At 48.7% G+C, this 24,153-nt stretch overlaps 1 protein-coding gene across 22 annotated transcripts in view; it reads right to left on the reverse strand.

Moving 5' to 3' along the window:
* Positions 1-24,153, reverse strand: part of EIF4G3 (eukaryotic translation initiation factor 4 gamma 3) — a 499,287-nt gene that overhangs the window by 286,615 nt on the left and 188,519 nt on the right. For 16 of the 22 annotated variants that reach the window (XR_012654775.1, XM_075060272.1, XM_075060281.1 and 13 more), the window contains one exon: positions 11,873-11,977. The exons of 5 other annotated variants lie outside the window; for them this stretch is intronic. Coding sequence is in view for 16 of the 17 variants with exons in the window: in XM_075060272.1 (XP_074916373.1) it covers positions 11,873-11,875 (3 nt within the window). In the remaining variant the exon portion in view is untranslated. The remainder of the gene's footprint in view (positions 1-11,872; positions 11,978-24,153) is intronic. One more of the 22 variants, XM_075060273.1, reaches the window with a different exon arrangement.

The following is a 24,153-nucleotide window of genomic DNA, read 5'->3' on the forward strand; positions in this document are numbered from 1 at the left end:
TAATGGAAATGGAGGAAAGGCATAAAACAGATGGTCCTTCCATGGTATCAGGAAGGCATCCGACAGGGAGCCTGGGAGCGCCCCTGGAGACAGCAGAGTACCTGACACTTCCGATTCTCGCAAGAGACAAAGAGGTCAACGTAGGGAAATCCCCACGTCTGGAAAACAGAACGGATAACGTCTGGGCGAATCGACCACTCGTGAGCCAGGAAGGATCTGCTGAGGCAATCTGCCAAGGTGGTCTGGACTCCTGGGAGAAATTAAGCCACCAGGTTGATTGAGTGGGCTATGCAGAACTCCTGCAATTTGATGGCCTCCCAACAGAGGGGCAACTATCGCGCTCCATCTTGCTTGTTGATGTAAAACATGGCCGTTGTGTTGTCCGTGAGGACTGTGACACAACGGCTCTGAAGGTGCTCGCGGAACACCTGACATGCCAGGCGAACTGCTCTCAGTTCCTGTACATTGATGTGTAGGATTATCTCTCGAGTGGACCAAAGGCCTTGCGTACAAAGGTTCTTGAGGTGAGTGCCCCAGCCCAGAGATGACGCGTCCGTGGATGGAATGGCACTCCCCCGCATACTAAGCTGGGGTTCAGCCAGCAAGCCACGGATGATAAGACCTCCGGAGATATCGTGAGCACGGTGTCCAAATCGTGCTGGCCTGGATGGTAGATTGATGCAAGCCAGGCCTGGAGAGGAAGGAAGCATAGTTGGGCATGTTTGGTCACGAAGGTGCACGACGCCAAGTGGCGCAGAAGACCGAGACACATGCGAGCTGTGGAGGTCAGGAAGCTCTGGAGGCTGAGGATAATGACCACCATGGCCTGAAAGCAGGCTTGTGGAAGGCATGCCTGAGTGAGATTTGAATCCAGAACTGCTCCGATGAATTTGTTGAATCCACGGAGGTCCAGAATGGGCCGTAGCCCCCCCTTTGCCTTAGAGATTAGGAAACCACCTGCCCCTTAGTTCTCTTGGAAACTCTTCTACTGCTCCAAGAGCCAGGAGTGACTGTACCTCCTGCAGGAGTTTCTCGTGAGAAGGATCCCTGAAGAGGGATGGGGAGGGATGGTGGGAAGGGGGAAACAAAACAAATTGCAGACAGTATCCACTTTCCACAGTGCACAGGACCCAGCGGTCTGTAGTTATGCGGGACCATGCAGGGAGGAAATAGGAGAGGCAGTTGGAGAAAGGTTTAGGTTGGATATTAGGAAAACCTTTTTCACAAGGAGGGTGGTGAAGCACTGGAATAGGTTACCTAGGGAGGTGGTAGAATCTCCTTCCTTAGAGGTTTTTAAGGTCAGGCTTGATAAAGCCCTGGCTGGGATGATTTAGTTGGGGATTGGTCCTGCTTTGAGCACGGGGTTGGACTAGATGACCTCCTGAGGTCCCTTCCAACCCTGATATTCTATGATTCTATGAAAGGTGGGAAAAGATCCTGTAAGGAGACTGGTGCTCCGCCCTCAGGCACACCTTCAAAAGTTTTGCTTGGGCCCCACTGATGGTTTGGGGGGCCCTGATTCTGGCTTGTCTGAGGGCCAGACCTCCTCCTACCATCCTTCTGGAGAAGTCCTGTCTGGGCCTAGGGTTAGGGTAGGTGCACTGAGGTTGGGTCCAGACAGGTCTACGCTGTGTCACAAGGGGTATGCATGCCCAGTGAGCGCATGATGGCCCGGTTATCCTTTAGACTCTGAAGTCTAGAGTCAGTCTTGTCCGAGAATAACCCCTGGCCATCGAAGGGCAGGTCCTGGATTGTTTGCTGCAGCTCTGGTGGAAGACCGGACACTTGTAGCCACAAGATGCAGCGCACAGCTACACCATAGACTAGAGTCCTTGCAGCTGAGTCTGCCACATCTATCAAAGCCTGCAAGGCGGTTCTGCCTACTTTCTTGCTCTCCTTGAGCAAGACCCCAAACTCCTCCCTGGACTCCTGAGGAACCAGTTCCTTGAAATTCCCCATGGAGTTCCAGGTGTTGTAGTTATAATGGCTCAAGAGAGCCTGCTGGTTAGCCACCCAAAGTTGTAGACCGCCAGTGGAGTATACCTTGAGGACGAATAAATCCAGGCGCCTAGTGTCATTGGATTTAGGGGCAGCTGCTTGTTGACCATGCCCTTCCCTTTCACTGACGGACTGTACAACCAGGGAGCACAGTTGGGGGTGAATATACAAGTATTCATAGTCCTTGGAGGGAACTAAGTATTTCCTCTCAACTCCCTTAGCAGTGCCAGATCATAGTAGCATTAGCCTGGATAGTCCGGATGAACAGTAAGGCTATGAGTGTGGGAGCATCGGCAGATAAGATGTCCACCACCGGATCCTCTAGCTCCACCACCTCCTCCACCTGGAGTTTATGTTTTCTGCCACCCTAGGCAGCAAGTCTTGGTGTGCATGGAGGTCTATAGGTGGTGGGCCAGAGGAGGTCGTGCCTGCAACTGCCTCATCAGGTGACAAAGAAGAGGACAGGCCCAGGACTAATGGTTCCTGGGGTAAGTCTTGCTGGGGCAGGTCTGGTTGTCCCAGGTTCTCCATTGTAGGAGCATGTGCCTGAGTTGTTTGCAGGGCAGCAGACTCTGCATCCCCGGGAGTGTGGGGGGCAGGAACCGTGGCCTCCAGGACTCGGGGTTCAGAATGAGCTGAACGAGAAGCCCTGGAGGGGACACCTTGGGCCTGGTGGTATGCCCAAGGGGTCCAGAAGGACCACTGCAGTGGTCCCTGAGAAGGATTGTGTCCCTCGTCCTGCCATTGAGTGTCTCCATCCACCTCCTGGGACGACCTTGAGGTAGAGCAGGAAGGCCAAGGTGGGGCCGACCAGTTATGCTGTGTCGCACTATCCTGCATCGATGGAGCGTGTCGTACGGATGGAGATCAGTGCTGAGATCTGGATCAGTACCACGACCTGGACCGATGATCATAGCGGTACCACGAGGGAGATCTGGACACCGATGAAGATCTGCGGGTGGAACGGCGCCAGGACCTACACCGCGGAGATCGGTGCCGTGATCGGTGCTGGGAGCTTGACTGGTACCGACGTACCGGGAAGGAGATCTTCTCGACGTGGAACGGTGCCATGAGTACGACCGATGCTGAGATGATGATCGGTGACCAGTACACGGGACCAGCATCTAGAGTGGGACCACAATCTGGAGCGGTGCCGAGACATCCCAGTTTGCGATGGGGGACGCATCATAGCAGGCTTCCTTATCGATGGGACAGACCACACCATCGGTGCTGGAGGCTGCAATGGCCCCAACTCAGTGAGGGCAATTAAGTCATGAGCCACAGAGAAGGTCTCCGGGGTAGATGGCAGACTGAGCTCGACCGCGGTGCACACCGGGGAGCTCATATGCACCCCGGACTCAACGGCGCTTGTGGTGCCGGCATCGACTGTGCTGGCACTGGAGCCTTCGCTGGGCGGTCCGGTACAGGACGTTGCTCCAAAGGGAGCAAAGGCAGTGCCTGCGACTGGGCAGAAGCAGCAGGTTATTTGCGCTTCTTTTTAGCCCCCGGAGATGGCGAGTGGCACCGGGCCAGTTGTGGTGCCAGAGATGTCTGGTGCTGGGAGTCTTTGCTGGTGCTGGGTCTTTCCAGTGCCAGAGATGCGCTTTGGGCTGACGGCACCAGGTCTCTGCTTGGGCCCGAGGGCACCAGGCAAAGTGCCGCTTCCATGAGGAGCTGCCTCAAACAAATGCCTTACAGATGCGGCACTTAGCTGTTTGATGGGATTCCCCCAGGCACTTCAGGCAGGAGTTGTGGAGGTCTCCCGTAAACTTCGGCTTGAGGCAGGCTGAGCACGGTTTGAAACCTGGAGACCCAGGCATGAGCCCGGGTACCAGGAAGGAGGGAAGGGAGAAACCCCTCTTTCCTCCAACAACTATATACACTATCTACACAATTTACTATTAACTAGAACTAGAAACTACTAACAACAACTATACTACAAAATTAACTAGAGAAAATGCATAAAGAGCTAGGGAGTGGAGATCAGCTATGCCGCGCTCCACAGTTCCAACGACTGTCACGGGCGGTAAGAAGGAACTGAGGGGGCGCTGGTTGGAAGGGGCATATATCCGGTGCAATAAGGGCACCACTCTAGGGGGTGCCTCAGCTGACCCACCAAGTGTTGCTAGGGTAAAAATCTTCCGATAATCGTGCACTCGGCGCGCACATACCTAATTGGAATCAATATGAGCAAGCACTCAAAGAAGAATCCCTTGTTCCTGTACACGAGAGGAACTTCCTCCACTGCACCCAGCTGTAACAGCCTGTAGTGAGGTGGTCTGGCTCCCCGTCACACCAGAGGGGGACAAGCCTCTCTGGATGCGGAAGTAGGAAGAGCCAACAAACCCTGTGCCCGCCCCTCAGCAGTCAAGGTTCAGGACAGGAAGTATAAAAGCCCGCCCCCAGAGTTCACTTGACTCTCAGCCACTGGAGCGACCAGATGCTTGCAGCGTAGCTCCCAGTGGGGAGACCACAACAATTGGCGGCCGACCCGAGGACTGGCCAGACCAGACATCACCTAAAGCTAGCCCGAGCCCAGAGACGCTGCCGGGCCTACTGTGCGCCAGTTACCCCAAAGAACTGCCAAGCCTACCGCTCGCCAGCTACCCTGAGGAGCTCATGGTACTAGACCCCCGGAGGACACCACTGTGACTCAGGTACATCTAGAGGGGGAGGAAGGAAGTAGACTGGGGGCAGCCAACTCTAGTCTGGCTGCAGCACTGCCAGAGCCCATGTCAGTGTGTTGCGGCCAGGATCCCCACTGACACAGCAGCAGGTCTTCTGCTGCTGCTAGGGCCCTGGGCGGGGATGCAGTGGAGTGGGTGGGTCTGCGTCCCACGAGTTGGGTGGCAGTCTCCCCCTCTCCCAGGCCTTTGGAGGCTTGGGCCTACTACTGGTTGTTGCCTCATCTTGACCCAGGGCCTGGGCCTGCTAATACTGACTGTTTGCTCAGTCCCTTCCTGAGGGCCTGAGCTAGTGACTATTTGTTGCCCCGCCCTGACTCAAGGCCTGGGGCCGGCTAATACTGACTGTTTACTGCAGGACCACACTAATTCCCCAACACATCTGACCAACGCAGCGAGGCGGTCTGGCTCCCCGCCGCCCCAGAGGGGGACAAGCCTCAGCCAATAAGCCTACACAGCCCCTTTACCCCCTGCTCAAGGAGACTCTCGTGAGAGGGGTCTCTGAAGAGCCGGCAGTGCCCCTTATACCACATCAGGCGTGCACCACTCCAGGGGGCACCAGAGCCGGTCCCCTACGGATACTGCTGAGGGGAAAACTTCCAGCACCAGTGCACGTGGCAAGCACACACTCCCTAATATGGAATGTATATGAGCAAGCACTCGAAGAACTAGTCCTTTTAAATGAATTAAATGTGAATAATAAAATCACTGTCATTGCACTTTTTTTTTTTATATTAAATTCCAATGATTTTTCACTGTCCCTATTTCACTTTTTTTTTTTTTTTAATATAACTCAGATTTTGTCAAAATACTGATGTCTGAGTCTGATCCTGTAGCCTCTCCAGTGATTAGAGGGGGAGCCCCTGGCATAAGAACTGGGGGCTTGTATCTATACTGGAGCCTGAGGAGGGGCTGGCAGCTGAATAAATACCAGTGGACATGATCCTATGTTAAGGTGTACTAGCAGAGATGGAGGCTCCGACTTCAACAGGCGGGATGGTACCAGAGAAGGATCCCCCTCAGTGCCTCTTAGAAGGTGAGAGCCTGGTTCTTCCAAGAACAGAAGGCTCTCATGCAAGAGGAACATGGCTGGCACTGGGGAGTGCTCTATTATAGCCTGGGAAGGCATCAGGGATGGTATAGAGGTGCAGACCATACACTCAGTACAAATACAGGCCAATGAGGATGGTTCCAGGACTAAGACAAGGTACAAGTGCAGGGGACTGGACCAGGTGACCTCTCGAGGTCCCTTCCAGTTCTATGATTCTATAATGAGGTTGGTCCTTGTAGCTGAGTCCCAAAGAAGAGGTACTGAGATAGATATGGGCTTCTTAGATGAGTCTCTCCGTCTAGAGCAGGAGTGGGCAAACTATGGCCTGCAGGCTGTGACCAGCCCAGCACACCTTTTTATCTGGCCCTTGAGCTCCTGCCTCTGCCTCTTCTTGTCCACATGGATTCTGGAACAGAGTGCCATGGCTCAACATTGTCAGGTGCATTGATGCCCAACAAATCCAGGCTAGAGAGGACCCAGTTTTTGTGTGCAATCTTGTAAAACAGTAGTTTGAAATAAGGGCTGCAGCTGGGATTTTCTTTTCCCTTTCAAAAATGAGCGCTGCAACAAAACAACAAAAAAAGAAAAGTGGGCAGTGTCACGTTTTCAACAAAGAATGGAATGCAAAATATTTTTTCACAAACACGAACTCGAAGGCTGTATGCTTTGTCAGGAGAGCATCGCAGTGTTCAAGGAGTACAATCTGAATAGCCATTTTTCAATGAAACATCCTAATTATGGCAGCAATTTAACTGAGGAAAGGGCAAGAAAAGTTGAGAAACTTAACACTAACTTAAAAGCTCAGCAAAATATTTATGTGCGACAAGCTACAGTTCAGGAAGCCACTACAAAGGCAAGTTATGTTCTGGTGTTTAAAATTGCTAAATAAAATAAAGCTTTTGCTTAAGGGGAGTTTTTGAAAGAATGCATGGTTGATGTTGCTGGCATGCTGTGCCCAGAATACCAAAACAAATTTGAGAACACTAGTTTGCCACGAAGAACTTGCATGGTCACAGGTTTCAGTGGTAGCCAGGTTAGTCTGTATCAGCAAAAAACACGAGGAGTCCTTGTGGCACCTTAGAGACTAACAAATTTATACTGCTCCTGTATTTTTTACTTAATACATCTGATGAAGTGGATTCTAGGCCATGAAAGCTTATGCCCAAACAAATCTGTTAGTCTCTAAGGTGCCACAGGGACTCCTTTGTGGAAAAAAAACCAAGAACTGTTACTCATCATGCAGAAGCGATTGAAGAACATTTTGCTTCTGACTTGAACAACAAAGCATAAGGCTTCACATTGTTTTCGTTAGCTCTCGATGACAGCACTGATATTAAGGACACAGCACAGTTATTGATTTTTGTCAGAGGAATTGATGACAAATTTGAAATCACAGAGGAATTTTTATCAATGGAATCAACGAAAGGCACAAGTAAGGGATTGGATTTATTCGAGAGGGTGTCTGCCTGCCTTGCACATCTTAAGCTCCCCTGGAGTAAACTGGCAAATGTAAACACAGCTGGATCACTTAATTTAACTGGGGAAAACACAGGACTTTTAAAAAGAATTCAGGACAAAGTAAAAGAAGATGACCCTGATAGAGCGAGGTTTCAGAGCAGCAGACGTGTTAGTCTGTATCCGCAAAAAGAACAGGAATACTTGTGGTACCTTAGAGACTAACAAATTTATTTGACCATTCGCTTTCGTGGGCTACAGCACAGGAAGCTTGAATGCCAATTGCTAAGGGGGAAACACATGGCAGGTCTAGCAAGTCTCAAAGCTCAGAGTAATTGGCACAACTGAAGCAGAAAAGGCATGGGCAGAACAGCTAAGAACGAAAGTTCTGCCCTCAGAAAAAAGAAGTTTGAGGGGGAAAACTCCAAAAGCATGTATGCTTAGGAAACCAAATTAAACAAATAAAAGAAAATGAATATGAAATTAAAACTAGACGTAATAATTAAAACAACAGCTACAAATGCAGTGGGCACCACACTGAACTGCCTCAAGTTGAGGGCAGTTGAGAAGGAACTGAAGTGGCAGTAGTTTTGTGCCTGCCTATATAACCTCACATAGGAACACAAGGATGTGTACTACACAGGCATGGACCATGGACACTGCTAGGTAAAATCTCCAATTGAGAATGTACGTGCACACACACATCCTATGATAGGTTTCAGAGTAGCAGCCGTGTTAGTCTGTATCCGCAAAAAGAATAGGAGAACTTGTGGCACCTTAGAGACTAACAAATTTATTTCAGCATAAGTTTCTGTCAGGGGCAGCTCTAGGTATTTTGCCGCCCCAAGCACGGCAGGCAGGCTGCCTTCGGCGGCTTGCCTGCTGGAGGTCCCTGGTCTCGTGGATTCGGCAGCACGCCTGTGGGAGGTCCGCTGAAACTGTGGGACTAGCAGACCCTCCGCAGGCATGCCGCCGAAGGCAACCTGCCTGTCGCCCTCGCAGCGACCAGCAGAGTGCCCCTGTGGCTTGCCACCCCAGGTACGCGCTTGGCCTGCTGGTGCCTGGAGCCGCCTCTGGCTTTCATGGGCTACAGATCACTTCTTCGGATGCATAGAATGGAATACACAGACAGGAGATATTTATACATGCAAAGAACATGAAAAAGTGGAAGTACCCATACCAACTGTAAGAGTCCAATCAATTGAGATGAGCTATCATCATTAGGGGGGAGGGATAGCTCAGTGGTTTGAGCATTGGCCTGCTAAACCCAGGGTTGTGAGTTCAATCCTTGAGGGGGTCACTTAGGGATCTGGTGCAAAAATTGGTCCTGCTAGTGAAGGCAGGGGGCTGGACTCAATGACCTTTCAAGGTCCTTCCAGTTCTAGGAGATTGGTATATCCCCTATTATTATTATATTATAGGAGAAAAAAACCCTTTGAAGTGATAATTGAGATGACCCATAGAAGGCGTGAGAACTTAACGTGGGGAAATAGATTCAATTAGTGTAATGACCCAACCATTCCCAGTCTTTGTTTAAACTTAAGTTAATTGTATCCAATTTGCATGGAGCACCCATTATGACATATACTTGAAGAAAGTAGAATGTAAAATTACAAGTCATGCAGCAATTTTGTAATGAATGATGTAGGTCTCCAACATTATACATATATTTCAGTTGAAGAGGGAAACAAACAAATGTGTTTGCGACCAGTGAAATTCTATTTTCCACTTACTCTTTTTCACACAAGGGAATGGTAAGAGGAGTTTTGTCCATATAGGATTATTAGAATCCAGACGGATAGGGAATCAATCTAATTAAATGATAGCTAACAGACAACATTATGTACACAAAATGAAGGAGGGATTGTTTCTGCCTTTTGCTGTAAGTGCTTATAGGGAAGTACATCCACTAACTCTGAGTCCCACAGTCCACACCTACCTATGGCTGGGCAATTTCACACATGCTACTAGACTTTATAACACAAATCTCTCTTTTCAGCAGTCAAACTGAGAATACAAGCCAAAAGGTTTTATACTTAGTAAACTGACTACCCTTTTGAAAATGCTTCTAAAATTAACAGATCCAGAAATTACTGACAATAAACCCTACAAATCCCAGCCTGGGCCATGATTCCTCATGAATAATGACAATGAGACAGAGAAAATGGGATTCCAGAGTTAGGTTTACTGGGATCTCCTGTTCCATACTGATCAAACTGATAATCTTTCAGGATCTTATGCTTTACACTACAGGCTTTTACACCTAGCTACAACCAAAGAACAGCTTAACTGCAGATTCTTCTAAAGGGCTTGTTTGGATTTTTCTCCAGTGATCTCCCTTCAAACAGGGACATCCATGAAGTAAAGGGTTCATTCACAGACACACAAGACCATTCAGCAGCACCAAAAGTGAGACAAGCACGTATGTTAAGAAGGGGCCGGGGGGAGTCTAAATCTGCACAACAATGATCTGCAGAGATTCACGTTATTAAAGTACACAACATAGCAAGGCATCACGTTCATGAAACAAATTTCAATGACCTAAGAACCCAACTATTAAACCAATGAAAAGCACTAATCTCATTACAAAACAAAGTCAAGCTGTTTTTCCTGCAGGCCCTTAACACATAGGGCAAAAGAGGATTAAACTTTTGCTGAATATTAGACATTAAATATCTCAATGTTTTGAAACGTGTAGCTGTACTGATGTTTTTGCAACATCAGAATTAGGGAGGAACATTTAAAAGAAGCAGTAGAATAAAGAAGTATTACCTGGATCCAGTGCTGGTGCTAGCCCATTGGTGACCCTAAACAGGAAAATTCTGGGGCTCCCCCCACTGTATACTAATAATTTATAGGGCCCCCTTGAGCTGGTTGGGGCCCTAAGCAATTGCTTAGTCTGCTTATGACTAGTGCTGGGTGTGCCTGGATCCAGGAAAGTGTGTTTATGGGGGCAGGGAGAGAAAGTTATATGACTTCCAACAAGATATATTCTAGCAAACCTGCTAAAGAGAGAGTTTGCATGCATAGCACCAGCATGAGTTAGGCTGTTTATGGTTCTCTCCATCCTTACATTTTAAAGTATCTGTGTATATTTGTCGCTGGACTGAACATCCTGAAAACTGAAATCCCCATTTTATCCTCAGAAGAGGGACAGCGTGGGCAAAAGCAGTGCAAGCTTCCCCAAAGTTATCACTGTGCCTCAACCTTGACTTCTCTCTGTCTGGATTACTGAGACTGCCAACAAAACTGCTAATTAATGTCATGACCCATTACTGTACCTTTCGTTATGACTTGCAATGTTCTATTTTTATCAATGTGAAAGCTGATATAATGCAATCTTGCATAAAACCTGCAGGCTTCCTGTACATGAAGATCTCTCATTGGATTACTAAAGAACCTGGCTTTAACTAAGGTGTTTGCCAAACATCCCTGGAGAGGAGTGGGGATAATTTTAAATGCATCACAGTTTACACAGCTCCAAAAGGCATCTTTCACTAAATGGATGAAAGGCCTCTGAAGTGACCAAATACAGAGAAAAAGAACTGAAAATTTGTGTTATTTACAGAAAGATAAATAAGAGAGACATAATGCCTCAGTTCACCTATGAACATTGTTATCTGACTTTGCCAAGAAAAAAGGAAGTATTTCTATCTAAAGTATAGATGGACACAGACTACAGAGGATGGCTGAACTTTGGGAGCTGATAAGTACTCACAAGCCACAGATTGGGAGAACAGGACTGCTTGTAAAAGGAGAAGGTCTAAAACTATCAATCTTTAACGTCTGATTCCAAGTCTCATAGCACCCAATAGCTCAGCTTTTCATACACCATGACTAGTTCATACTGGTGCTAAATACTCTCTTTGTTTATGTGTTTATTTTCTTCAATTAAACAAATTTAACTATAGTTTGAATTTGACTGTGCTAGATACAAAACAATTTCTGCCGTTGAAGAAGGGATCCAACATCAGATAAAGGAGCTTGGGGAGCTGTGAAGTCTGCCCACAAATGTGCCAGATATGACGGTGTCTTTGCTGGCACAAGAGCCCTCAGACTTTAAAGGTGCTGGGGAATGTTTAAATGCCATTACAAAAACTAACTGTCCCAATGGTGGCATTTACAGCCACTAGAACGACACCACAACACTCCTTTCACTTAAGTCAAAGAACCACCAGATGGTAATAGCTGTCAATTAGTACAGACCTGTTCTGGGTCTAAACCAGTCCCCTACGGGTGAAAGGCTTAAATACCAATCCTGTAAGAATTCAGTTCCCTTGTAGTTATGTTTTCCATTGTATATGTATCTACAATGTGAATGACTAAATATGCTTAGTATTTGTCTACAACTGGAACATCTTTGGAATAAAGCTTTGTTATATGCCACTGGCCCTGTGACTAACAGAATATTTAACTATTTTAAAATTACTCATACTACATGGACACAAAACTGCGATCTGCTCTGTACACAGAATGTTTAAAAAGGACTTGAAGCATTCCATGTTTACAAAAGAAATTAATGATAATTTGTTCTCCAGTTATCAGTGAATCCCCTGCAAACTGTGATCCCAATGTAAAAAATCCCTAACCTCACAAATCAGAGCCATCTTTTTTAAGCTAAAATAAGCAGGGACAGATGCTTTTTGGAGGGACATTTCTCAACCTTTTTCCTCTTGTGACTCACCATCCCACATCCCAGAATCCTTTGTACCAGTTCCCTTGGATCTTCAAAAAGACTGCTGGCTCTTGGGTGGGGTTGAAAGCTTCTGTCCCTCCTCCCTCCTGGCTGCTGAAGTGAGAGTGAGAGAGATTGAAAGAATAAGAATGAGTGAGTGAGTGAGAAAGAGAGAGAGAGTTTGTGTATGCAGAATCTCTACTCACTCTCTCCCCTCCTCCTGGCTGGGGGGGGAAGTGGTATTTTCTACTCTCTGCCCCTTTCTTTTTGAATAATTACAGACAGCTGCAACATCTTAAGAGTTTTTTTCTCTCCAGCTCCCAGTTTGTTTGCTCTGGTAGAGCTCCACTTTCTCCTCTAACCCTGACTGAGGAAGGTTTTTCTCTTTCCCCTCACTGCTGAGAGTGGCAACTGATGCCCTCAATCTGGCCAAAGGCAGTTCAAAGAACAGTAACACTCTCGTTCCCCTGCCCACCCTCTCCCAGGTCTTGAACCTCATAGCTAAAAGGTAGATACAAAGGACAGAAAGGCCCCATCAGAGAGGTCCTAATGAGAAGCCCAGCCCTGAACTCCTTCCCAGAGTAGGAAGATGTCAGTATTTCTAACACAGTGACCTTCTTGTTCCCTACTTTAGGGCTCCAGATTTCATTTCAGTTTCTGGTACCTTCTTTCCAACAGCTAGAAAAGGATGAAAGAGCTTTGTGTCTTTTTTCCCCATCCAGAGCCTCTTGGATGATGCCAGGTTGTGTTGCTATCACCCTACTTCTCTCAAAGTCTGTAACTGAGGAGAGTAGGTGGGAGAGAAGAGGTTTCAGCCCCTTCCCAGTCTCTTGATTACTGGGAATTCTTTAGTGCAAAGAAATGCAAATGAGAAGCTGTTTGTATAATTCCAGATCACTGCTATGAGATTTTTACATCAGCACGTGCTGTGCATTCAAATGTATTAGAAGAGTTAAAAACATTCCAGGCACTGAAGTGTGATTTCAAGGCCATGGAATTTTGAGAAGGCAGAGTGAAGCAGAATGCCTTTTGCAGTGGACACTGGAGTCGTGAAACTGTTTTTTATTGTTGCAGAGTTCTCCTACTCTTGCAGCAGCTGAAGGGCCGTGGAATGCCTGGGGCTGGTTTTAAGTCTCTCTAAAGGAAAACACGGGAAGCTGTATAGCTAAAATAAGAGAACAGAGCAATTCTTTAATTGGAAAAAAGTAGACAAAAGAGGGGGACATAACCAAACCATTAATAGTGCTACACTAATCAACTTCCATTTGGTGTTTATTTAAAAGAAAATTAAATAAAACCCAACTAGATTTGTACAACAAGACACACACACCTAGACCTCTTTTCCCACAAGAGACATCATACATCCCATTGTTCCTTAATCAGTGTCCTGGAAGCCTACGTTTGAGGTCCCAAAGTACCATTCCATACCATCACACTGCAATGTTCCATATACACATTTGGAAATATGTAAAGGGGACCAGGTGCCATTCTTCCCAGGCATTTTGGATCATTCTTAAAGGTCTCCATTTCATTTTAACCACACATTGATACTTACTTAATACTATGACTTACCAGCATTTTACAGATATCAGCTAATCTTTAATGCCTCTATGAAGGAGCCACACTTTAGGACCATATGCCTTGTTATATAGACATGGATCCTTCTATAGTAGTAAGGGAATGAAGGGGCACTTGTATCTCAGATCCGACATACTTCAACTGAGGACACAGAAGTTCCACCATCTGTAAACATCGCTCATTCTATTCTATCTCCTGGAATGCTATTCAAACTCTGAAGCAGATGGGAGGAAGGAAGTACTGAGCGCACCTCACCTGCAGAAGCAAAACATTTTGAGAACCAGCGTTCCTACTAATAACCTTCTTTTCTCCTTCATGGTAGTGCTTCTACAAGATCCTCACATTAGGAAGCTAGCAAGCAGTTACAATCCTCTGGAGGAAGAGTGCTGAGGAACTCCACTAATTAAACAGAGATTGGAACACTGCTCTCTTGACTGAACATATGATCTAGACTTAGTATTGAGAGAACAGTAATTTATGAAAATATAACTTAAATTTACAAATCTCAGCTTTAGGCACATGGCAAATACAAATTACAGATGCCGTCACCACTCTAGTAAAATGAATTCTATCTCCACTTGGTACTTGAGCCCTGGGTCAAATCATAGGAAGTCTAAACATACAATTTAATCAAATGAGAAAGCCTTTGGCTCACTATTGCTTAACTCTTAGTTTTATTCCTTGATAGGACTACACTTTTTAGAAAATTCAGTAGACATTTATGGCTATTAGGAAGAAAACTAACATCTCTTAAAAGTATGTAATTCTCCAAACCCTTCTGACTTGATGTTATAGCCACTAGAAAGGCAACTGCAATAAATATGAGATGCAGAGGGTAGACTTTCTAAACAGTCACAGATTCACTGATTCTAAGGACAGAAGGAACCACTGTGATCATCTACCCTGATCTCCTATATAACACAGGCCACAGAACTTTCCTGAATAAATTCCTGTTTGCATCAGAGCAGACCTTTTAGAAATCACCCAATCTTCATTTCAAAATTGCTAGTGATAGAGACTTTACCACAATTCCCAGTAAGTTATTCCTATAGTTAATTACCCTCACTGTTAAAAATGTGTACCTTATTTCCAGGCTGAATTTGTCTAGATGCAACTTCCAGTGACTGGATCTTGTTATACCTATGTCTGTTATCATATACAAAGAATATAGCAGGATAAGAAGTAATAAAGAGACAGGTGACAAGAATGATTAGGGACACGGAAAAATTCTCATATGATGAGAGATTTAAAAGATTGGCATTGCTTATCTAAGAGGAAACATAAAAGGGGGCATGATAAAAGTCTACAAAACAATGAATTGAATCACCCAGTTTCATAATACTAGAACATGGAGACATTAAAGAAAACTGAAAGATGATCAATTCAAAACTGATATAAAGAAATCCTATTTCAAACACCACACACTTAGCCTGGGGAACTCATTGCTGCAAGATAAGATTGAGGCCAATAATCTGGCAGGAGTAAAAAAGGCATTTAAAATTTATATAAATAAGAATATCTAGTTATAATAAAAATATTAAAAAATAAACAAAAGCCTGGGAAAAGATTCATACTGCAGGGCTTATGCCAACCTCTAACTATTGGAGATTAGGAGGAAACTTTCTGTGGGGACATCCCATAGCTGCCTTCTACAAGATTTCTTGAACCTCTTTTGAAGCAGCTAGTGAAGGTCATTGTTGATAACAGGATACTGGACTAGGTCAACCATTGATCTGACCCATTAAGGCAACTCATATCTTTGTCAAGCAAGACACCAAATACGAATCTGTCTTGGAAGAGACAGATACTATGAAAAGCTTTACTAATTGATCTGTTTGAAAAAGATTTCTTCGTTCTGGGAAGGGACGGGGGTCCACCTAACCAAGAAAGGGAAAAGCATCTTCGCACACCGAGTCACTAACCTAGGGAGGAAGCCTTTAAAAATAATAGAAATATCCAAAACATGAGATCTGTTAATAATGAGGGACATTAACTACCCAGACACCTGTTGGAAAAGTAAGATGGCAAAACACAAAATGCAGACTAAGTTCTTTGAAAGACAAAATGAGTCAGCAGAACCTGACAAAATTCACTCTGTGCTACAGTATTAAAGGAACTAGCTGAAGCAACCTCAGAACCATTAGCAGCTATCTTTGAGAACTCATGAAGGATGAGTGAGGACCCAGAGGACTGGAGAAGGGCCAACATAGTATTTACCTTCAAAGCGGGACAGAGAGCACCCAAGGAATTGTAGACCACTCAGTCTAGCTTTGATACCTGGAAAGATGCTGTAATAAATTATTAAACAATCAATTTATAACATCTAGAGAATACAACAAGGTTACAATTAACAGCCAACATGAACACCGTAACTGGTGTTCTTCAAGGTGCTGCTCATGTGTATTCCACAGTAGGTGTGCATGCTTGCCACGTGCACTGGTGCCAGAAGTTTTTCCCTTAGTAGTATCCATACTGGGGGAACACTGCGGCGACCCTTGGAGTGGTGTCTGTAAATTGTGCTATAAGGAGAGCCACAGGCTCCCCCCACCCTCAGTTCCTTCTTGCCAGACAACTCCGACAGAGGGGACGGAGAGTGGGGTGTGGAATAGACATGAGCAACACATCTTGAAGAACGCCAGTTACAGAACAGGTAACTGTCCTTTCTTCTTCGAGTGATTGCTCACGTGTATTCCACATTAGGTGATTCCAAGCAATATCTGCTGGAGGTGGATAGGAGTTCACGATAGATCAGGACGAAGTACCACCCTGCCGAACCTGGCATCATCCCTAGACTGGGAGACGATCACGTAATGCGAAGTCAGTGTGTGAACTGAGGTCCAAGTGGCCACCCTACAAATGTCTTGGATAGGGACATGGGCTACATAGGCCGCTGATGAAGCCTGAATCCTCGTAGAGTGCGCCCTAACGATCGGAGGCGGGGGCACCCCTGCCCGATCACAGCATGTGCGTATGCACGAAGTGATCCAGCAGGAAAGCCGCTGGTTGGAGACAGGCTGCCCCTTCACCCGCTAGGCCAAGGCAATAAAGAGTTGCAAGGATTTCCGGAATGGCTTGGTCTGATCCAGATAATAAGCCAGCACCCTACGCACATCAAGCGTGTGGAGGCAGCGTTCCTCATTAGAGGAATGGGGCTTAGGACAGAGCATGGGAAGAAAGATGCTCTGTTCCATATGGAAGGTGGAGACCACCTTCTGGAGGAATTCCGGGTGTGGGCGAAGCTGGACTTTATCCCTGTGGAAGACCGCATGGGGGGTTTTGAGGTTAAGGCCCAAAGTTCCGAGACACGTCGGGCCAACTTGATCGCTACAAGAAAGGCCACCTTCCATGAGAGGCGAGACCAGGAACACGTTGCCAGGGGTTCAAAGGGAGTTCCCATGAGTCGGGACAAGACCAAGTTTAGGTCCCATTGTGGCATGGGGAGTCTAGTGTATGGGAACAATTGGTCAAGGCCCTTCAGGAAACGGGAGGTAATAGAGTGGGAGAAGACCAAATGTCCTTGAACCAGGCAGTGAAAGGCTGATATGGTCACGAGGTGCACCCTGACGAGGTAGGTGCTAGTCCTTGGGCCCTAAGGGATAGGAGGTAGTCCAGGATAAGCTGGAAAGGCATGGCGGAGGGGGAAACCCCCCGCTCACTCGCCCAACTGGCGAACCTGGACCACTTCGCCACATACGTCCGAAGCATAGACAGCTTCCTGCTTTCCAGGAGGACTCACCTTACCTGCTCTGAACACCTGTTCTCCTCCTCGTTTAGCCACAGAGCAGCCACGGTGTCAGGTGAAACGTGGCCAGATTGGGATGGAGGAGGCAGCCCTCGTCCTGGGAGAGGAGGTCCAGATGGAGCGGCAGCACCCTCCGGGGGGCCACCAAGAGGCATAGGAGGGGCTCGTACCAGCGTTGACGGGCCTATGCTGGGGCTATGAGAATGACTCTCACCTTGTCCACCTTCACCTTCTGAAGGACCTTGGCGATGAGCGGGAACGGGGGGAAGGCACAGAGAAGCTGTCCCGACCACGGTAGGAGGAACGCATCGGAAATTGCACCCTTCCCCACCTCTCCCCTAGAGCAGAACCGGGGGCAATGCCGGTCCTGGTGGGTTATGAACAGGTCGATATGGTGAACTCCCCGCTCTCAGAAAAGCCAGTGAGTGACCTCTGAGTGGAATGACCACTCGTACTGGGGGGAGAAAACCCTGCTGAGGCGGTCCACTTGCGTATTGCAGATGCCCGGGAGGTGGGCCACCCTCAGGTCGATATCGTGGGCTGTACAGAACTCCCATAGGTTCAGGGCTTCCCGGCAGAGGGCTAAGGAGCGCGTCCCACCTTGCCTGTTGATGTAGTACATGGCAGCAGTGTTGTCCGTGAGGACCCTGACCACCCTGCCATGGACAGGTCCGGGGTTGACCACGTTCCCTGGATCTGCACGTTCCCTCTATGGGCTCCCCAGCCAAGGTCCGAAGCGTCGGACACCAGGTCTATCGACAGGCTGGCATCCTGAAAAGGGAACTCCTTGCAGCATATTGCTTGGGCAAGATCACCACTGAAGGGAAGCCAGTATCAGAGATGGAACCGTGAGCACCTTGTCTAGGCTGTCCTGAGCTTGAGAGAATTGGGAGACTAGCCAGATCTGGAGGGGCCTCATTCAGAGTCTGGTGTGGCAGACCACATATGTACACACTGCCATGTGCCCCAGAATTCGAAGACATGCCCTCACCATGGTCACCAGGAAAGCCGTGACTGAGGCAATAAGATCCCTTAAGTCTCGAACCTGTCCAAGGGGAGAGAGGCTGTGGTCCTCGAGGAGTCCAGCAGGGCCCCAATGAACTCTATGCACTGAACAGGAACTAATGTTGATTTGGTCTCATTCACCGCTAGGCTGAGACCGGCGCATATTGATAGGAGCAGCTCCACGTGGGTCTTTACCTCGGAGTGGGACTCCCCCTTGAAGAGCCAGTCGTCCAGGTAAGGAAAGATCTGCATGCGCTCCCGCCTGAGACAGGCCATTATCACAGCCATACATTTCATAAAGACCCTGGGTGCCAAGGATAGGCCAAACAGGAGGACCGCAAACTGGTCGTGGTCCATCCCAACCAGAAAGCGGAGGAAGCGCCTGTGCCGCTCGAATATACAGATGTGAAAGGTCCAGGGAGGGGATAATAGAAGCCAGGGACACCATGCAGAACTTGGAACAGAGTAGAAACCGGTTTAGGTCCCACAGGTCCAGGATGGGCCTGAGGCCGCCTTTGGCCTTCAGGATCAGGAAGTACCAGGAGTAGAACCTTTTGTCCTGGAATTCTATGGGTACCCTTTCCACAACCACCAGGTGCAGTAGCTGGTCCACCTCCTGCCTCAGGAGGCGGACATGCTCCGGGTCTCCCGGGGCCACCATGGAGGGCGGGTGATTTGGTGGAGGTGAGGTGAACGGCAACATGTAGCCCTTGGAAATGTTACTGAGGACCCATTGATCTGATGTTATGCAGGACCATGCCCTGCGGAAGGCAGACAATCGGCTGCAGAACACAAACTTTATTAAATGAGGGTCTCCCTCGCAACAGGCCCGGTGCCCCCCTACAAATAGTCAAAACTGCCTCTTTTCTTGCCTTTTGCCCTTGATGGGCCCAGGCTGCGAGGGCAGAGCAGGACTGCCGCTGAGACTGGTCTCTGGGTTTTTATATGGGGGCTCGTATCTGCTCCTCACAGGTTGAGTTGCTGGAAGCGATTTGGCCTTATCCTTAGCAGGAGGCACGTAGAGGCCCAAGGTCTGCAAGGTAGCGCAGGAATCTTTCATCCCATGCAGCCTGACATCCGTCTGGTAGGCAAAGAGCGCCTTCCCATCAAACGGGAAGTCCTGCATCAGGGACTGGGCCTCAATCAACAGTCCCAACAACAGGAGCCATGATGCCCTGTGCATGGAAATTGCGGAAGCCATTGAGCGGGCCGCAGTGTCAGCTGCATCCGATGCCACTTGCAGGGCCGCTTTAGCTGCCGCTGCCCCCTCTTCCACCAGCGCCTTGAAGCCCTTCCTATCCCGATCCGGGAGGAAGGGCTCGAACTTAGGCAGAGACTCCCAAAGGTTAAAGTCATATCTGCTTAGTAAGACTTGGTGGTTGGCTACCCTAAGCTGGAAACTCGCAGAGGAATAAAGCTTTCTCCCAAAGGAGTCCAGCTGTCTGGCGTCCTTATTTTGAGGGGTGGGCATGGGCTGGCCTGGTCGCTCCCTGTGGTTTACCAATTCCACCACAAGTGAGTTGGGTGCCAGGTGGGAATAGAGGTATTCGTGGTCCTTGGCCAGCACTAAGTATTTCCTCTCTGCCTTCTTGGAGATAGGGGCGGAGGAGGCAGGACTTCACCTCAGGGTGTTGGAGATGTTGGCAATACCCTGGTGCAGGGGCAGGGCCACACGGCCGGTGCCGAGGGAGACAGAACATTGAAGAGGGAATTGGATGGACCCTCCATCTCCTCTGCCTGTGGCTGGATGCCACCTGCTTTAGCAGGTCTTGGTGTGCCTTGAAGTCCTCCTGTGGGACTGATGGCAGAGCCGCCAATATAGTGTCGTCTGGTGCCGGGGAGAGGGCCTGCATGGAACCAAGAGCCTCGGTGGGTGCCAGGGCGTCAAGCCCCAGATCAGAGTCCAGGCGCGAGTCTGCCAACTCGTGACCCGCCGACTTGTCCCGTAGGTAGCTGAACGAGGCTGATGGAGCCTGAGACACTCTAGCAACCGAACAAGCCCCTGTCCTGGCTGGCATCCATGGCCTCGGTGCCCACTGGCACCACTGTCCCTGCCATGGGGCCCCTTGCCATTGACCCAGCTGAGAGCCTGATGACACTATCTGTCCCAGCTGAACAGCGTGAATGGGTGGCCGGGTACCAAGGCCAAGATTGGCCACGAATGCTTAGTGCCCCAGGAGTGACAGGAACGGTGCCTGTGATGCCATCTTACTCGGGACCTGGACCTCGACATTGAGGAATCACAGAATATCAGGGTTGGAAGGACCTCAGGAGGTCATCTAGTCCAACCCCCTGCTCAAAGCAGGACCAATCCTCAGACAGATTTTTGCCCCAGATCCTTAAATGGCCCCCTTAAGGATTAAACTCACAACCCTGAGTTTAGCAGGCCAATGCTCAAACCACTGAGCTATCCCTCCCTCCAAATGATACTCACCCAAAGAACTACTTCGGTACCTGTGACGGCGATGCGAGGACCGATGCCCTGGTGCCGAGGCACCCCGAGGAGAGTCTTGAGTGCGACGTCTAGCTGATCGGGAGCTGGAACGGGAACAACGGCGTCTATCCCGTCCAGAGCGGCTGTGGTACCCACGCCACGCAGGGGAGCATTCCCGGTGCCTCTCTCGGTGCCTACGCTTGCTGGCAGGAGGCATCGAGGGTCTCTGACTCCTGTTCCAAAGGCGACCCGGATGGTCTGGCTGGCATTGAGGGTGGGCAGGAGTTGCAAAACAAGCAACCACTGCGCGCCGAGTGGTGGGGGGAGCAATCCTCGGAGTGGGAGCTGTGGCTGGCTGGAGAGGTCTGGTAGGCACCCAATAGAGACTTGCCATGAGACCTGGGGCCTGTGCCCACCTGCGTGCTTGGGACTAACAGGCTCATAATGTCCTTCGCATCCTGCATCGCCTCCGGCATCGATGGCATCCATAACAGTGGGGACGCATGGGACAACAGTGCTGGGCTGCTCCGCACCACACGAGTCAGAGGTCTTGAGCCTAGGGGGGACCGAGGGCTGCCCAACGTGGGACCAGCCTCCCCCTTTTCCTTGTCACAGTGCCGCTATGAGGCAGGGCCCTTCCCTTGCTTTCTGGAGGGAGAGTGGCACTGACTGGTCGAAGGGGCCTCGCTACACACCGACGATGCAGCAGCCAGCGCCGAGTCCAATCGGCGTGCCGGCATTGGGGCCATGCCGACTCCATCAGGAGAACTCCAAGTCTAATGTCTCTCTCCTTCTTAGTCCTTGGCTTGAACGACCTGCAGATCTTACAATGGTCACTGATGTGAGTCTCACCCAGGCAGCAGAGACACTCAGTCTGCAGGTCACTCCTAGGCATACAACGGTGACAGGGGTCGCACGACTTGAATCCTGGGGCATGAGGCATGCCCTGAGCCCACTGTAACAAATGAAGAAATGATCCACGAACAGTACCACTAAGGTCAAGAAGAAAAGGCTGCAGCAGAGCTGGAGCACAAGGTTCTGACTACCTTCACTGGTGGCAAGGAATTGAGGTGGGGGAAGCCCGTGGCTCCCCTTACAGCGCGATAGATAGGCGCCACTCCAGAGGTAGCCGCGGTGCTCCCCCAGTACGAATACTGCTAAGGGAAAAACTGTTGGCACCGGTGCACGTGGCGAGCATGCACACCCACTGTGGATACACATGAGCAATCACTCAAAGAAGAACAAATTGTGCCATATCAACCGAATTTCCCTCTTTGACAGGGTTACTGGCATAGTGGACAGGGAGGAAAATGTAGATGTGATAGATTTTGAATTTAGTAAGGCTTTTGACACAGTCCCACGTAAAATCCTCATAAGCAATCTAGAGAAATGTGGTCTAAATGAAATCACTGTAAGATGGGTGCAAAACGAGACTGTATTTAAAGAATAGTTATCAATGGTTTGCCATCAAACTGGGGGAATATATCCACTGGTGTCCTGCAGAGATCTGTCCTGGGTTGGTATTATTCAGTGTTTTGTCTAGTAATCTGGATAATGGAGTGGAGAGTATGCTTATAAAATTTGCAAATGACACCAAACTGGCAGGGTTACCAGCATTTTGGAGGACAGGATAAGAATTCAATACCACCTTGACAAATTGGAGAATTGGTCTGAAATCAACAAGATGAAATTCAATAAAGACAAGTGCAAAGTTCTTACACTTCGGAAGAAAAAAATAAACTGATTACAAAATGGGGAATAACTGAATAAGTGGTAATACTGCTAAAAAGGATTTGGGGATTATAGTGTATCACAATCTGAACATGAGTCAACAATGTGAAGCAATTGTAAAAAAAAAAAGCTAATATCATTCTGGGATGTATAACAGAAATGTCTTATGTAAGAAACAGGAAGTAACTGTCCCACTCTACTCCACAATGGTGAGGCCCTCAGCTGGACTATTGTGTCCAGTTCTGGGCACCACACTTTAGGAAAGATGTGAACAAACTGGAGAGAGTCCTGAAGACAGCAACTAAAATGATAAATAATCCCCAAAATCTGATCAATGAGGAAAAGTTAAAAAACTGGGCATGTTTAGCCTTGAGAAAGGAAGACTCAGGGAGGATCTGCTAAGTCTTCAAATATGTTAATAGCTGCTACAAAGAAGATGGTGATCAGCTGTTCTCCATGTCTACTGAAGGCAGGACAAGAAGTAATGGGCTTGCTCTGCAGCAAGGGAGATTTAGGTTAGATATTAGGACAATCTAACTATGATATTAGTTAAGCAGTGGAATAGGCGTCCAAAGAAGATTGGGAAATCACCATCACTGGAGGTCTTAAAGAACAAGTTAGACCAGTGGTGGGCAAACTATGGCCCGCGGGCCACATCTGGCTGGTCAAATCATTTAATCCGGCCCTCAGCTCCCACCATGGAGCGGCGCCCGGGGTTTTTCCCACTACAGCGCTCCAGCCGGGGAATGGGATTGGGGGCTTACCCCACTCTGCACAGATCCCAGGAAGCAGCCAGCATGACCCCCCTTCAGCTACTATATAGTATACGGAGGCACGATCAGGCAGCTCTGCGCGCTTCCCTATCCGCAGGCACCGCCCCCACAGCTCCCATTGGTCATGGTTCTCAGCCAACGGGAGCTGTAGGTCTGCACCTGCAGACCAAACATAACGCAGAGCTGCCTGGCCACGCCTCAGAGCTGGAGTGGGGACATACTTCTGAGAGCTACTTGCGGTAAGTGTTGCCCAGAGCCTGCACGCCTGAGCGCCCCCCGCAACGCTTCAATCCCCTGCACAGCTCTAATTCCCTCCCACACGCCGAACCTCTCTATCCCAGCCCAAACCCCCGTTTGTACCGCAAGCCCCTGATCCCCAGCCCTACCCCAGAGCCCACACTCCCAGCCAAAGCCCTCATACCCTTCCCCCAATACCCCAACCCTCTGCCCCAGCCCTGAGCCCCCTCCCGCCCTCTGAACCCCTGGGTCCCAGCATGGACCCATCTCCTGCACTCCAAACCCCTTATCCCCACCCCAGCCTGGAGCCCCCTCCTGCACCCTTAGCTCCTCATTTCTGGCCCCACCTCAGAGTCCACACCCCGAGCCAGAGCCCTCACCCCCTCCCACACTTCTACCGCCAATTTCGTGAACATTCATGGCCCGCCATACAATTTCCATACCCAAGTGTGGCCCTCAGGCCAAAAAATTTGCCCATCCCTGAGTTAGACAAACACCCGTCAGGTACTCTCTATGTGTACCTGATCCTGCCTCAGTGCAGGGGGCTGTACTAGATGACCTCTTGAGGTTCCTTCCAGCTGTACATTTCTGTAATTCTTGGTACTGCACTGGAAACCAAGGAATAAGAGGAGAAAATAACAGCAATCATAATGTAATCGGCAACAATGTCATGGAAATTTTGTTCTGATAGTATTTAGTGCATTGTGTGCACTGTCACTGCTGAATCAGTCTATTAGCTGAGTGTGTCCTGAAGAGATACCATAGCAAAGAAGGTGCCTTAACTGTAGGA

This window comes from Chelonoidis abingdonii, chromosome 23 (genome assembly GCF_003597395.2).
Source record: "Chelonoidis abingdonii isolate Lonesome George chromosome 23, CheloAbing_2.0, whole genome shotgun sequence".
In the NCBI taxonomy this organism is placed as follows: Eukaryota; Metazoa; Chordata; order Testudines; family Testudinidae; genus Chelonoidis; species Chelonoidis abingdonii.